The sequence below is a fragment of the Centroberyx gerrardi genome, chromosome 2 (genome assembly GCF_048128805.1).
Source record: "Centroberyx gerrardi isolate f3 chromosome 2, fCenGer3.hap1.cur.20231027, whole genome shotgun sequence".
In the NCBI taxonomy this organism is placed as follows: Eukaryota; Metazoa; Chordata; class Actinopteri; order Beryciformes; family Berycidae; genus Centroberyx; species Centroberyx gerrardi.
Genome location: NC_135998.1, coordinates 31816502 through 31832880, shown reverse-complemented (window position 1 = coordinate 31832880; position 16379 = coordinate 31816502). Strand labels below are relative to the sequence as shown.

General features: G+C 40.7%; 1 protein-coding gene across 1 annotated transcript in view; it reads right to left on the bottom strand.

Moving 5' to 3' along the window:
* Positions 1–4811: 4811 nt before the first annotated feature.
* The window catches only part of megf10 (multiple EGF-like-domains 10), a 51082-nt gene continuing 39514 nt past the window's right edge, over positions 4812–16379 (bottom strand). Inside the window, exons 13-24 of the mRNA XM_071906472.2 lie at positions 15997–16143; positions 14016–14150; positions 13743–13871; positions 11289–11417; positions 11061–11189; positions 10021–10149; positions 9273–9500; positions 7633–7748; positions 7316–7439; positions 6720–6764; positions 5752–5958; positions 4812–4978 (exon numbers count right to left, since the gene is read on the bottom strand). Of these exons, the coding sequence (XP_071762573.1) occupies positions 4812–4978; positions 5752–5958; positions 6720–6764; positions 7316–7439; positions 7633–7748; positions 9273–9500; positions 10021–10149; positions 11061–11189; positions 11289–11417; positions 13743–13871; positions 14016–14150; positions 15997–16143 (1685 nt within the window). The remainder of the gene's footprint in view (positions 4979–5751; positions 5959–6719; positions 6765–7315; positions 7440–7632; positions 7749–9272; positions 9501–10020; positions 10150–11060; positions 11190–11288; positions 11418–13742; positions 13872–14015; positions 14151–15996; positions 16144–16379) is intronic.

Here is a 16379-nt window from a genome sequence, read left to right as displayed (position 1 = left end):
TCAAAATTAAAATGCTAAATATTATATTAATTACTGTTGTGCTGGGTAAAATCATGTCACAACTTCAAATTTAAAGTGGTAATGGAAAATTCAACTATAAAGACTAAACACAAAAATAAAAAAAACTGTGACATTCAAAAAAAAGAAAAAATAACCGTCACTTTTTTTTATAGCCCTGTTTTTCCATTTTGCATTTCTCATTTTATGTTTTCATCTTTGAACTGATCCAAAACTGGAGCCCATATTGTGCGACATTGTGCCTTTTGGGTCTGTGTGTGTGTGTGTGTGTGTGTGTGTGTGTGTGTGTGTGTGTGTGTGTGTGTGTGACTGGAAAATTTTCCTTTTTTTCACATGGTTCACTATGGGAATTCTGGATATTTATGCCTTATTTCGTTAAAGCAGACTTACTGAAAAATGTGTTTGTGCAGTCTTCTGACAGTTACCCAAAGAACTTGCAGTTTTAGGTCAAGCATATTTCAGAACAATCTAAATAGTATAGTAATGAATGGTGAAGATGAAAAGGATTTTATAAGACAATCATGTTTACTATTGATCACTTCACAGGTAAGTGAAGGGAGGGAGAGTAGACAGGAGCTATTTGACACAGCAATATTGTCTTAATATTATGTAATTATGGAATATGAAGGGGCTAATGACTTGATTATACTGAAGTGTGTTACTATACTGCAGATATATGTGCATATGACTAAGAGGCAAACACTGAATTGTTTCATCACATTATGTCATTTTATTCAAAAGCATTTGCACAAACAGCACTATAATGAAAAACAAAACTCGAAAAAAATGCATAATAGATCATATCAGGTGGTGGTAGTGGCTAAATCATTGTCATTATCTTTTCCTTTGGGCAACACATGTGCAGCCTTCATCTCTGCACATCTCCTTTCCATTGGGGGAATGAAAAGCCAATCATAGTGGAAAAACAGAAACATTTACCTTTGCGTGTTTGTTGAGCTTGTGAAAATGTCAAGCATTCCTTTCAGAGCAGTTAAACATACAGATTTTTAGTGGTATTTTCAATACACGTTACTCTTATTGATGACTAAAAAAAAAAACAGTGATTCAAAAGAAATGGCAGGTTTGTACAAGTACAAAAGTCTCAAGTTTTCCAGTTTTCATAATTGTTTAACCTTTTTTGTGCTCAAATGGGACACGCAGGGTACCAAAGGACGCATTTGTTCCTGTAATCAATTTTTGACATAAGACACTGGGTGATGTTTACATTTTATACATCAATGTCAAAATCCACTTCTTATTTAGAAGTGATTAGAACTATGTACATTATTTTACAAACACATTTCAAATCTGGCTCAGAATAGTTTAAGACTATTTGCTAGTTTAGGCCATTCAGAACGCAGGAAAAGACACAAACAGAAAATACAATACAATCATTCTAAAGCTAAACTTTTTTGAGCAAAGTCTGTATATGAGAATGTTTATTTTTGATGATTTTTCACTTGTTCCCGTTACATTGATCCTTTCACAATGCCAAAGTCCAGCTTAAGCATACATTTATTAGATATGTTGAGCCCTTTAAATTGCACAGCAATTAAGATCAGCAACTGTTTTACTAGCATAGTGTGCATTATTTAATAGGTCCTATATAGATTATCAGGATAATTTGGTGCTATGTGGATGTTTACTGTTATGGTGTCTGTCACATGATGAAGATATCCTGACTTCACCTTACAGGATTTCTGGGTAATGAAGTCCTCAAAATTCAAACAGTTACCTCTTGCTGCCACTAGGGGTGTGAAGTTGCCTAGTGCAGCTTTAAAGAGATTAGATATTGTGGCAGTGTCTCAGTCGTGCACAATGGATGCTGAATGCTAGGCGTTGCACCATGGAGATGTTGTTAAGTGCATTGTTACATGCCGCCAATTCCTCTTAGCCCTAGGCTTGGGCCGATATTCAATATTATCGAATATCGCGATATTCCCGAAATATCGCGATATTTCCCGCTATATCAATATAGCGGGAAATATTAATATAATTTGGAAGGAATAAAAAAAATACCCCCCCCCCCCCCCCAACAAACAAAAACTGAAAAAAAAAAAAAAAAAACCCTCCCCCACGATAATATTGTATATCGCGATATTTTGGCGGGACAGTATCGCAATATAAAATTTTGGATATCGCCCAAGCCGACTTAGCCCTACACAGTGGGGCAACCACAGGGGACACATTATACACTTGGCCAAACTCTGTCAGAACCACAGCGTGGTTCCACCGTTACGGACATAAATAGAGGTATATCTGCTGAGCCAACAACATAACCTTGATGCTGTACAGTGAAAACATTTTCAAGAGGAGCTAAAAGAAGTGCTTTTTACGATGCGTTTTGTCGCATCGTCATCTTTTGCCGACATCTGTCGTACTCACAAATTGTTGGATGTGAGACGCTTTAGCCAGAGTAAATCCCATATTTCTACCCTCTCGTGTGCCCTTCATCCACACTCCCATTTATCTATCACCAAAACACAATGGAGAGAGAAGGCCGCCTGCTTCATTTCACTCAAGTTGCCCTTCATTGTCATGTATCACTCTTGAATCTGTCGTACTCTCCACCACAGTAGTTGCACCTATAGGAGCACAAGAGAGCGTTGTGATGAAGTTTGGTTTGTTTGGGCTACATCAGACTTAATGATCACGTGACAAATTGTATCTGATGGGTAATTCCATGATGTAGGCCATAGTGATATGTCTGTTTGATAGCATTGAGTAGAAGTGCAGTAGTTGTTAATAATTTCCACGTTTTGTCTTGCTCAACTTGATTCGATTGCCAGTGCAAACACAATACAGCGGTGTTTTCTTAGGGCTCATTTTTTTCCTCGTTTTGGAGCGAGACTGAATTCCACTGTGCGTAGATATGCGTATAAACAACACAGTGTCTGAAAAACAGCATTACAACACAGATTTTATGGCTAAATCTAAGGCATTCAGTTAAAATTGGCAATTGCAAATTTTCACGCAATAAATTAATATACTGTTTCACTATTACGCCACAAATATAAATATTTTGCATTCACACTGAATGAAAGCAGACATAAGGACTGCAACAGTGTTCATGAATGTGCGGCTTTTACAAAGTGGTTCCTCGGTTGTTATCGGTGTGTTAGAAACAGTGATTCAGGGAAATTTTAACCATTTACTAAAGGTGCGAGAGGCTGGAAAACCTGAATAACACTGAAAAATGCTCCTTTACAACTGTATGAACACTGTAGATTATCTGTTGTATTTCACCGATTGAACAAAGCAGTTCGAATTGGTCGACCTTAAAATGGATTACACATACAAAATCGTTTTCTTCCTGTAAAGCCCTTTTTTTTTTTACGTAAAAACATTTTTTTGACCATTGTGGTATTTAAATTTGTGTGTTTGATTTCAAGTCTCTCAATACTCTTTGCTCAACGTCAAAATAAAAAGGCTTCTTCTCTCCCCTCTTTTGAGTCTCATTGGCCTCTGACTGTCTCATGTGTCCATCTTGACTGTTGATGAAACATAGGTGTACTAATATCACCTGTCATCTATTACCCTTGGATGGGTAACGGGCAAGCTGGCCACTGGGACAATCTACTAAAAACTCACTGTATTCCTTTAGCTATCCACCAGAGACCTAGACCTTAAACCTCACCCCCCCCCCCCCCCCCCCCAAAAAAAAGGACCACGTGTCTCGCAAAGCTAAGAGGAAAAGGGGAAAGGTCCAAAAATACTCCAAAAAGCACTGAACGTATCCGATCACATGGCTTTGCACGTCACCTGCAGAATAAAGCTAATCAACACTATGTCAGAAGTGGAGAGTGGAGACAAACTTCATTGTATTCCATTATCCTAATCTAGTATTGATGATGGATTAAAATGAACTAACACACTAAGAATGGTTGTAATGAATCATCAGACATATCCAGAGATGGACAACGTCTCTTCGCTTTTGTGCAACATATTGAGAATGAGTTGGGGTTTTTTTTGCAAAGCGCTGTATGGAAGCAGATCAGGGACAAAATGTCCTTCAGATGCACGGTGCAGCAAGTACAAGTGATATGATTACTGAGTAGTTGTTTAAGGGGAAATTACATCACTGTGTTCTAAGTATTTATATATTGTACTGATTAACTGAATGTTGTTTACACATTATTATTAGGTGTTGAGAAAAGTAATTCAAATGGAATATGGAATACAGTTATGTGGGATGCTCAGCTTGGAGACCCGTGGATTAACACATTTGCAGACCTTTGCCCTATAAAAAATAGTCTTTAAATGGCACTTGTACCTTTGGTTAACTTACATACTAATCCGACACTGACTAAATTTGATTTGATTACGATGTGTGAACATCAGAAACACTTACATTGTCAAGCAGCGTGAGATCCACTCTTACCTCACAAAACAAAAACGGACACAAAACATCTAAACAATATTCTTTGATAAATTTGCGGAAAATCCATCAAATTAGCCATTTTCTAATACTGTTAATTGTTACAAAAATAGAGGTTTGATTTGTATTGAATGTTATAAGCAAATGACTCCCAAACATGTGGAATGACTTATGAAGACTTGACTGTAGGAAAATAAAACAGCTATACCTCAAAATGACCTCCAACCTGTTACGTACCCACTTTGTTCGGAAATAACAGCCATGCTACACGATTACAGTGATAGTTTAAAAATATAACAGCAACAAAACTTAGTATGTAGCAAGTGAGTGTAAAGTGTGCCTGTGTTTGTGGACCATCCACTGCTGGAGTTGGAGATTAGAGGCGAGGCCGGGTCTCTATTGAGTCTCTGTAAGATCATTCGCTGTCCACCTCCTTGTGCTCTGAGCTTGGGCTTTCTCTAGCTGGCAGCAGGTCGTAGTGACAGGGGATGTGGCTGTTTTTTGGTAGATCGTACGGGTCTTGGCCAAACGGCGCGTGGCCGTTGCCGTTCCCAGCGGGGTGGATGGCGCTAACGGTGGGCTCTGAAAACGAAGAAAGACCGGTTATTTCATTCCTCATTTTCAAAGCTGTTTAGTGCATTTTTTTTGGGGGGGGGGGCAGTGTGAAGTCATTGTTTTTTAAAAGACAAAATAAGCTTATGCCTTAAGGGGAATTTGAGTTGTTGCAGCCGCAAACAGTAATGTGATTCAGCAAAGAAGAAGAATAGAATATCAACTAGAAAAGATAAATGATCTTAAAGAAAATTTGTGTGCTTGCAAAGGCAGTATGAGGTATGCAGCTGTAAAGTTGAAGTAGTAGTAGTAGTAGTAGTAGTAGTAGTAGTAGTGGAAGTAGTATTAGTAGTAGTGCTATTTAGGCTTGGGCGATATCCAAAATTTTATATCGCGATACTGTCCTGCCAAAATATCGCGATATACGATATTATCAATATCGTTATCGATTATATTGTATATCGATAATGTTGTATGTCACGATATTTTCAATATCGATAATATCATATATCGTAGATCGTTTGTTTTCATTTTTTTCTTTTCCCTGTTTTTGGGGGGGTATTTTATTTCTTTCAAATTACATCAGATTTCTAGGCTATAATTCCCGCTATATTCAATATCGCGGGAAATATCGCGATATTCACAAAATAACGCAAAATTCGATGTTATTGAATATCGGCCAAAGCCTAGTACTATTTTATTATTGGATATAGAACTGCAATACACAGTGAATACATTACTTAAGTATACTACTACACAGCATTCACAATGACGACAAATAAATGGCTGCTTAAGCTCCTTACCAACTTCATAGACGTTCCTGTTGGTCGGGCTGGTGTTGTTGATCTCGGCGTACGGTGAATCCCGTCTTGCCGGCGACTTCATTTCCACATAGCCGCACTCTGTGTTTTTGGGCGTCAGCAGCGGGGGGTCCTTGATGGTGGCGTAGGGGTTTTCAGAGCTGTTGAGGGAGCAGGAACTGACGTGATAGGGTGCTCCCTTCACCAGATCTGAATGAGGGAGAGGGGACCAGTTAGAGATGAACACCAACATCCAACTGAGCAGTTAAAGGCCCACTGAAACGGAAGTTAAAGCGTCTTTAGCTTCTGTACTGTGACGTATTTCCCAGTGAAACTGAATATTTGAGCGGTGTACAGTTACAAGAGGGATTTAAATCAAATCCTTCGCATTTGATTGGACCGCTAAACAGTGGGCGGGGCTTAGAGTTTAGCGGGATACGGAGCTACAGAGAGAAACAGAGCTACAGAGGACTGTTGGCTCCACACACACCTCCCTCATCTGTTAGATCAGGAGGAGGACAAGGTAGAGATGAATGAATTAGACCTCAGTGACATTGTTTTGGAAATGAAAACAAAGTTTTTGCCCACTGATATCCAAACACACATCTCTTCCTATCTCTCTCCATATTGCTCTGTCAGCTACGACCCAGAAACGGTGAAGTGCGGTTTTATATGACCGGTGTGGCTAGCTAGAGGTTGAAGAATGATTGATGGGTGGATGTCATGATATTATTGGTTGAAATTGGTTGGTTCATGTTTACGTAAGCACACGGCATATTTTGTTTTACAGGAAGAAAACATGATTGAATTTTGATATAAGAATACAAAGAAATTGATTTTTTGTAATTTTTTTGGCATATATTGTTAAATAGGTGCACAATATGACCGGGGATGTGATCTAAAACGGTTAAAAAGGCATTTTTCATTTCATCTCGACTTTAAAGGTTTATTTGTACAATATCAGGACCCACCTCGTAAGGATTTCCCCATGTATCTCCTGTCAACTCCATAGGCTCCTGGTATGATGAGGAATGAAAATGAGTAAGGCCACTGAGTGCTGGAAGCAACAAGCATGTGTGAGAGTATTAAAGCTGCACTAGGCAAGAATTTATGTAAAAAATAAACTCATCTTGTCAGCCTAAATCAAGAAGTGGGGCTGCAACAGAGAAGGGCGTCCCATCCCCACTAACTGAGACGCAGTAGATTCAACCTATTTGCCCAAATTAAATTCCAGTATCAGGTGTGTACACTTGTCCACCCACAGCAAGTGACAAAGCAAAACTTAAAGAGTAACTACACCCCACCCAAATCTTTGGTGAAGCCTGACACCTAATGGTGAAAAGTAGGGTACTGAACTGCCCATCTGCTATTGGCTGGTCTTTGTGCCAGGTGATGTCACCACCAGTTGTACTCTATAGAGGGTGACATCACCTGGCACAAAGGCCAGCCAATAGAAGATGGGCCATTTGGAGCTGCCAACATACAAAGTTGCATAGTGCAGCTTTAATGCTGATATTTGTGAATGTGTGTCCATGTGAGTACACACTAAATGGATTTCCCATCTTACCCAGTTCATTGAAGCAGTCTCCTTGTTTCCAGTCTGCGGGCAGTGTGCCGGTGTGATCGGCTAGGGGCGCCCTCTTTCTCTGGTCCACATTCTTCATGTTCACAAACATTTGGTTGTTCTTGGCCTATGACCGATTTAACAGGAACAGAGCACAGTAGAATAGAGCAAAATGGATTAGAATACAATAGCTCTATATGTCTATTATAGTAATAAGCCTAGTTGTATTAAAAACTGCAGCCTCCTGCTTTGACATCTTTCTCATTGTTTCCATTCTTCATCTAAGCATCCAAACAGTGTCAATAACTCCACATTGGTACCTTTCCATAAGGAATATTGTTGACGTGTGGCGGGCTGATGCACTGGGTCAGAGTGTGGTAGCTGGGGTTGGAGAAGTAGTTGCTCGGATGGGCCTCGCATGTGGGTGGGTGAGCGTCTGAAAAATGATGAGATAAAAAGAAATTCAGAATGTGTGCAGCCGTGAGTCGTTTCCTCAGCAAATTCAGTGCGCAAGACCCCAAAACAAAAAGTTAAACAGCATCTCAACTCAAACAAATAAAGAATCAGGTGGGTCACACTGCAACTGTATCCCCATGGTATCAATTCCAGTGAAGCTCCAGTAGAAGCTGTAGTTTTAAACTGGTAATCTGCACTTCCCAGAGATCAGCTGTCAATCAAACAGTGTGTCCAGTACTGTGACGCAGTTTGAGTTTCTCTTTTCTCTTGTCTGTTCAGCCATGGTGGCTATCGCTGCTCACGCTAACTAGGTTCTTCTTCTATTTATTCTAAAGTAACTGTAAATGGAAAACCCAGCACTTCCTGTGGGCCAGAGGGTTTTTCCTGGTGTTGTGCCAAAAAAATGTATCCCCTAAGGAAATTATTGTGGGGGAAATGCACTTCATAAATGACCAGTTGACTAATGTAGAGCCTGACAACTGCCCTGTAGAATCAGTGGATGCCTGTGGTTTGAGCTAATAAGATCACAGACAAGCGCATAGTTGCCTTGGTAGCCTACTTTCATTCTTTGTAATCCTGTTAAATGTTTTTAAAATGTTGTTTTGCTGTTTGAAAAGCCAGCGATAGGAAATCAGCGATTCACAAAGATTTTTAATGATTTTGTTAGTTACTTCCCTAGTATTCCCATGATGTCACATATGCATTTCCTACCAATATGGTGGCTTACCATATACACAGCTCATTGGCTGTGGCTGTCATTTGATTACAATCACCTGTTAATTTGTTACACCTGTTTTTTTTCCTACCAAGATGGCCATGTGGTAATGGGAAAGAATACTATAGCTGCGTTCGGAATGGTTGACTCGTTCACTCACTCACTATTCACTATGCAGTGTTTGTCATATAGTGAACTAAATGGGCAACGAACGAATTAAGTTTCGGACTCTACATTAAACATCATTGCTTCAAAAAAATTTTGCCGGATATTCGTGTGACGCACCTGCAAGCCAAGCATCTCAAACAAACCAAGCATCATGACAGAGGGTTGAAATGTACTCGATTTTAGGAAGTTTTGAACATTAAATTACAAATGAATTGTTGAAATTGTAATCATGTAAAAGTGTGGTTTTGTCAACTAAGCTGCTGTCTCCTAATGGTAGCAAGTCTTCTTCTGTAAGACACGATCGCATTGCACTGTGGTATACAGGAGAAATTGTAGGGTGCATTGTCTGTTCACTACAATTTGCAGTGCATTGTGGGTATTTTATAGTGAACTATATAGTGAATCAAATTAACCGTTGAGAATTCGGACACTAGCACAAAATGGCGGACACACAAACACGGTTTCGAACGGTCACAGGTGTGTGTTTATAGAGTATTTTAAAACGGCTTTGAACGCAGCTCAGCCAATCATAATCAAGGACCGGAACTATCCGTTTTATAAATGAAAATGTTGCATATTACTACTTTAAGTAAACTCACTCTAAACAAGTTGTAAACCTACCAGCGATGGTGTAATCGGCGGCGACCCGCATAGCAGGAGTGTAGGTCACAGCGGGCATGGCGGGCTCTTTGCCCTTCTGCTTCTTCCTGTAGATGATGAAGAGGAGGAGGAGGAAGAGCACCAGCAGCACCAGGACGATGATGCCCGCGATGGCGCCGATCTGGTAGGTGTCCACCGGCATGGCGGCGCTGGTCAGACTGTTCAGGTTGCCCACCACTACTACGCCAGCTGGAGAGTGTCGGTGGAAGAAATACAGAGACAACAAGACATTTTAGTCCTTCTTTTACAAAACTTGCCAAAGCTTTCCTTCTTCCATTAGCAGATTTTTTAAATGATTAGACAAGGAAGGGCATCCTGATTGACTTCTCAAAGGCAGATATATAGATATATGGGGCCAATATTGTCCTTTTATTAAAAAGGTCTGGTCCAGTGTCAACCACCTCTGATATGATGGATATGATGCAGTTTGATATGTTTTATTGTCATTATTATTGCCATCATCCTAGGTTTCAATTAAGAGTTTTAGTGTCCCATGATGGTGTAGATGTTGTTTTAGAGGCTTTTCCACCCTGACAAGAAGAAAACTATTGCTATCAGCCTTCAAAAACCCATATCAGTCAAACCCTTATTGTATGTGCTTGTTTCAGCTGAATGTCTTATGGACTCAAGGATCAATACTGGGGAAATCTACAGGGAAAAGGAGGTAAAAAAGGGGAGGAGTAGGGAACTTTTATGCACGTCTCCTCACCTTGGTCGCACCTAGCTCCCTTCCAGCCGGGGTTGCAGTAACATGTGCCAGTCATGTGGTCACAGGTAGAGTTATTGAGACAGTCACACACCTGACGGCAACCATAACCATATGAACCAGGAGGGCATTCTGGGAATGAGGAAGAAGAGACGGCAATCAGTCAAAGTGGAGCATAAGAGATACGATTGGATTAAACTTGAATGATCCCTGGGGGGAAATTGGGTCGCTGCAGCAGCAAAAAATAATAGGCAACAGTAACAAAACATAGAAAAGAAATAAAAAAATACACCAAATGGGGAGAATCAAATACAACTGACAATTATAATATGTTAAGATCATAAATAGAAACAGAAACTATGAATGAAAAGTATGAAAAAATAGGAGTCACAGTATAATGAGGGTGTGCAAAATAGTAGTACAACGTACTGAGGCAAAGGAAAATGAATGAAAATATTTACGACATGAAAATATACCATAAAATTGAATATATGCAGTATGAAGTACACATGATATGAAAATATAATATGTGATGTATAGCAAAAGAGAAAGATACAAGAATATAAAGAAAACATACATGTGCATTTACAGCTCATGTACATGATGTGCAAAATATGTGCAAAATATGTGTTGTATTCACAGTAGCATAGAAAGTGTCTAAACATGTCGACATGGATTTAAAAAACTATTCATCTTATCAAATATACTCAATTTAACATGGAAATCTCCATAAACAAATACAAAATCACTTTGTGATTTCCATAATGAGTCGCTCTTTCATTTTCATCGTTTGACTGATGTGTTATTTTCCTTAATATCCTTCCTTCCTTAATCCAAACTTCAGAAATATCTTGATACAGCCATATGTACACCAACATATCTGCAGGTTTAAGACTTTAAAGACCTTTTTAATGCTATCTGGAATTTATTTTAAGACATTTTTTTGTATCAGTCAGTGGCTTACATGCATTTCACTCATACCAGTTGGCAATGTGGCAATTTACATACAATACAGGCAGACTGTGTGTGACAGCGGTACTGACTTTGTTCACAGTGGCGTCCCATGAAGCCGGTGCGACAGGTACACTGTCCGGAGATGTGGTCGCAGTCGGCTCCGTTCCTACACTGGCAGGTCTGAGAACAGTCCTTACCATAGAAACCCAGCGGACAGCCTGCGAGAGAATTATTACAGATCAAATGTTTCGCTCTAAAATGCTCTATGTCCATGTCGTGTGTGTGTGTGTGTGTGTGTGTGTGTGTGTGTAACTCACGCTGTGTGCAGTACAGGCCGGTCCATCCCGGTGTACACTTGCATTCCCCATCATAAGCGCTGCAGTAAGCTCCGTTGTGACAGTTACATGTGTGGATGCAGTTCGGCCCCCACTGACCAGGCGGACAAGCTGCAACACACATATGAGACATGAGATAGACGTATGTACATAATGCAAATGCCAAATACATATTATCCGCATCCTGCACGTTATATCTCTAATTTTTTATGATACGGGCAACATATCAGAAATACATGGGTGTCGGGAATAAGCCTTTTGTTTTCTTTATTTCCTCTACAAACCAGTAATCCCTTAAAATAACCTTACATTTTCATTAAATCACCCCTTAATTCATGCAAAATCCCCTTAAAATTAATTAAGGGAGTTATTAATGGAGGAGATCACCATCGAAACCTCCTTAAACACCCCCTTAATCTTGACTCCTTACTTACTAATTTAATGTCAAATTCAGGGAGACAGGAGCTTTTCCATTAATAACTCATTAATAACCCTGAAGGCATGACAAATCCCTTAATTTCTAGTGTCTCTGTGAATCAACCCATGATAAAATCCCTTATAAACCCATGATACTAACCTTACTTTTTTAAAGCTATGTTATTTTAAATGGATAATTGATGTTTATGTAATGGAGAAATTAAGGACTTTTCAGGGATAAAATTAAGGGGTTTGGTTTCGTAGTGTTCTGAAAACTTTTTGCAGGATGCTACCGCTATGGAACATCATGGAACTGTCATATATCTTGTCATATATTGTATAATACTTGGCTGAGCAATGTTTTGTTCAGACTGTTTTCACTCAACAACATAACTGTCATATATCTGTCGTATATCCATGTCATACTGTATCTGCGTGAGAATTTGTTTACTGAGCAAAATTTGAATAAATGAATAAAAAAATAGAGTTTTAACTACACTGTAGACTCCCACTCGACAACATAATGACATGAAGCTATGTGGGTAAAATGTATCTCAACAGGCACTACAGTCCAAGTGTTTCATGAATATCATAATCTACCACAAGATGGAGCCACAGTACTAACAATTTGTATTTCTTCTAAGAGTTCCCTAATGTTGACAGAGGCATGGCAGCTGATGATGCTTGTGCTGTATTTGTCTGTAAAACACAATGAGCCATGATACTCTTTATGTGTGTCTAGCAGACATTATATATTATTCAAAACGTTCTTGATGATAAAGGTAAGGTTACTTGGCCCACCAAATGCTGCTTTTAACATAAATGGGAAATCATGGCAACTGATTCTGGTCTGAATCATGAGAATCCAGTTCAGAAAGTTTCCAGTTTCTATCCTTTTCTGGCTTTGAGAATGTTACTACGGAAGAGGATTAGGGCCACGTGAAAAAATCTGACTTTAAACTCAGAATTCTGACTTTATTCTCTTTTTTAACTGCAATTTTTTTAACTGCATTTTAACTGCAATTAGCTGTCTTGCACTGGCTTCCAGTCGAATTGACAGTTTACTTTTAAAGAAAGGCTTAGCCTCCCTATAAACAGAGTGATTGTCATAGAGCTGCAGATAAAACTCTGTTGTTGTTCTAAAGTCTTAATAGCAGACCGAAGGTAGGGACATTGGGAAATACTCCCCATGTAGACAAGTGTAGTCTTTGTATCTACAAGGCTCTTATGGCTGCTCCAAAGTCTAGATCAGTGATTCTCAACCTTTTTCATTTCAAGAACCTCTAATTTAGTCCACATTAGAGCCACGGACCCCATTTGATGGGATTTTGTCTGTCGGACCCAAATCTGAGAATATTTGTATTGTCAGATATGATTTTGTCCAGAATTCCATGGCTATCTGTATTGTAGGTAGAGAGATAACAGTGAAACTATGATCAAAACAGTCATTCTTCCACATTCTCTAATTGTGTTAACTTCTTGTAAATGAAATAATGGTGATGTTTAACAAATCACTAATTTGCTGGGGACCCCCTGGAACTCAAGGACCCCTGGTGGTCCCCGGACCCCACGCTGAGAACCACTGGTCTAGATTAAAGACCACACCACTGTGCATTTAAAAGCAGGGCCCCTAAACTTGAGAACTGAACCAAATTGGCAAATGCTGACACAACTGATGCTCATTTTTATTGGATTTAACTGATCATTTGTCATTACTCTCATTATTGTTGTTGTTTGATGGAGTCACATATGATCTCTGAATTAGGCTGGCTTTATCACACCAGCAGTATCATTTGGCCTATAGTCTTTGTTTGTTTTATTGTTATTTTAAAGTGCTATGCAATTTTCTTCTGCAGTAGTAGTTGGTGCTAATTTCACTTATGGCTCCACAATTTTGGTAATTTGAATTCTTCATCATGATTAAAACATAAATTGGCAACATGACATGACATTTGTAGATATATATTTAGTCACTGAATGCCATGCATCAGATCAGCTGCTGCGGGATGTTTGACTCACGCTGGGAGCAGTCGCTGCCGATCCAGCCCGGGTAACACTGGCAGGATCCGTCGATGGGGTTGCAGGTGCCGTTGTTGGTGCAGCTGCAGCTCCAGGCGCAGTTCTTACCGAACCGCCCGCTGGGACAAACTGGACGCAAAATACACAGATGACAATTTCTGTAATTTTTTTTTTTAACTTTATTTCTCCAGGGAAAGTCATGCAGTAGAAAGTGTGTCCTGCAGGGGGGGGGGGGGGGGGGACTGGCAGTACGTCCTGCGGTGTGACGCTCACCCTCGTTGCACAGCGCCCCCTTGAAGCCCGGCAGACAGTCGCACTGTCCGGTGACATGGTGACAGGGTCCGTTGCTGTGGACACACTGTGGGCAGGCCTGGCTGCAGCGGTGGCCAAAATAACCTGGGGAGCAGACTGCAGGGGAAGAAAGATGAGACACTTGACCGAAATATGACCCCACACAAACCCATGCATGGCTGAGGCTGAAGAGTCAGATATGCTGTAAAATGGGGAAACATGAGGATTGACCATCTTCTTATATAGTGCACGTTTTGAACATGTACATCGCCGGCACCTGATTGAATGCACTATGTTTTTCATTCTCTTAAAGCCATTTTGATCTAAAGGCTTCTGCTTAAATGCTTGAAATTTGTTTCTTAGACAAATATAAATAGTGAAGTTGATCCTATGTATGAATTTCTTTCCAAAGCCTTTGCCTTTCCATCAAGGCAAAGAATCTAAAATATAAGATAGTTTTGCTTTTACTTTTTTGCTCACTGCATAATTCTGTTTGTGTTATTTCATAGTTTTGATGTCTTTACTATCATCTATCTACTAATTCGAGGAATCTCTGTCTGTGAGTGAGTGAGTGTGTGTGTGTGTGTGTGTGTGTGTGTGTGTCCTTCGCATATCTCGAGAACCGTTCGTCCGATCGACTTCACACTTGGCGGGTGTATTGCTGGGTATCCAAGGACGTGCAATGTCGGATTTGGTGCAATTTGGACACGTGACACGTTCAATATTAATAAACTTTGACTAAACAAGCAAACAGCGAGCCACTCAGCTCTGTCTGAGTGCAGCGGGGGCTGTTTGATATAAACACCGTCACATCACAGCGGGGCGGGGCTTCAGGGCTCTGACTGGCTGAGCGGGACAAAGGCACGTGCCCCGCTCAGTTAAACTGCCCGAGAGAGAAGAACGAGCACACACAGGAGAAAAAAACAGAGGCGAAGGCAGTAAAACTAGCCAATAGGAGCGCAGACACGTTTGATTGGCAGCAGAAGCAACCAAGGGAAGGCCGTAAACTGCTTCTACGGTTCAAGCGCAGTTTAGTCTCACTGGTGAAGTCTGGGGACTGGGGACCCAAGGACGTGCAGTGTCGGATTTGGTGCAATTTGGACACACTCAATATTACTAAACTGTGAATAAACAAGCGGACAGCGCTCTGTGCAGCAGCGGGGCTCAAGCGGTATGGGCACACGTGGTTCTCTAGAAAGCTGCACTACGGGCACGAGCGGTACGGGCACGAGCGGTTCTCGAGAAAGCTGCACTACGGGCACGAGCGGTACGGGCACGAGCGGTACGGGCACGAGCGGTTCTCGAGAAAGCTGCACTACGGGCACGAGCGGTACGGGCACGAGCGGTACGGGCACGAGCGGTTCTCGAGAAAACTGCAAGCAGCAATCGGCCCGTTCCGGACAGGCACGTTTTGAACGGGCACTGCACTAGTACTATAAAGCAAGGAATCTCTGTCTGTATGTGTGTCCTTCGCATATCTCGAGAACTGTTCGTCCGATCTACTTCACACTTGGCGGGTGTATTGCTGGGGACCCAAGGAAGTGCAGTGTCGAGTGTGAAGTTGTTTGGATGAGCGGTTCTCGAGAAAGCTGCAAGCAGCAATACCGGAGGCCAAGCAATCGGCCCGTTCCGAACAGGCATGTTTTAAACGGGCACTGCACTAGTTATTCTAAAATGTGGAAAATAGTAAAAGAAAAATGTGGTGTCCCTAAACTTTCACATATTTATTTTCTACATATTGATGCTATGGCCCCATTACACTCATTCAAATGTTTAAGGTGTAGTTTAAAAAATGTATGGGTGTGGATCTGAAAATAAGACTCCCCAGACTTTCCACAGTCCCAATAAATTCACGAATTAATTTAAATTACGGATTTTGCACACCGCAATGCTGTTACCATTGAGCTTTATGAATAAGGGCCAAAGTCTGACAGTGCTAACACGTTGCCCATGGTGTACTTACTCCTCTGGCAGGTTGTGCCTCTGTATCCCGGAGCGCATTCACAGGTCCCTTCATCTGGAGAGCAGGAGGCTCCGTTCTTACAATTACAGGGGAGTGAACAGTTCGGACCCCAGCGGCCTTCTGCACACACACTGTCACAGTGAATACCTAGAGACCCACACACACACACACACACACACACACACACACACAGATGCATTGTATGCAGTTGCAATGTCAACTGCAAACCAAACATTCAGCAAGTCGTTGCGACCTGCCCAGGCATTTTCAGAGTTGTGATGATATATGTAATAGACATTGTTCATTTTATTTTATTTTTTTATATTAATCTATGATTCCCTACATATGACTACAGATATTTCCTTGTTGATCATCAAGTAGTA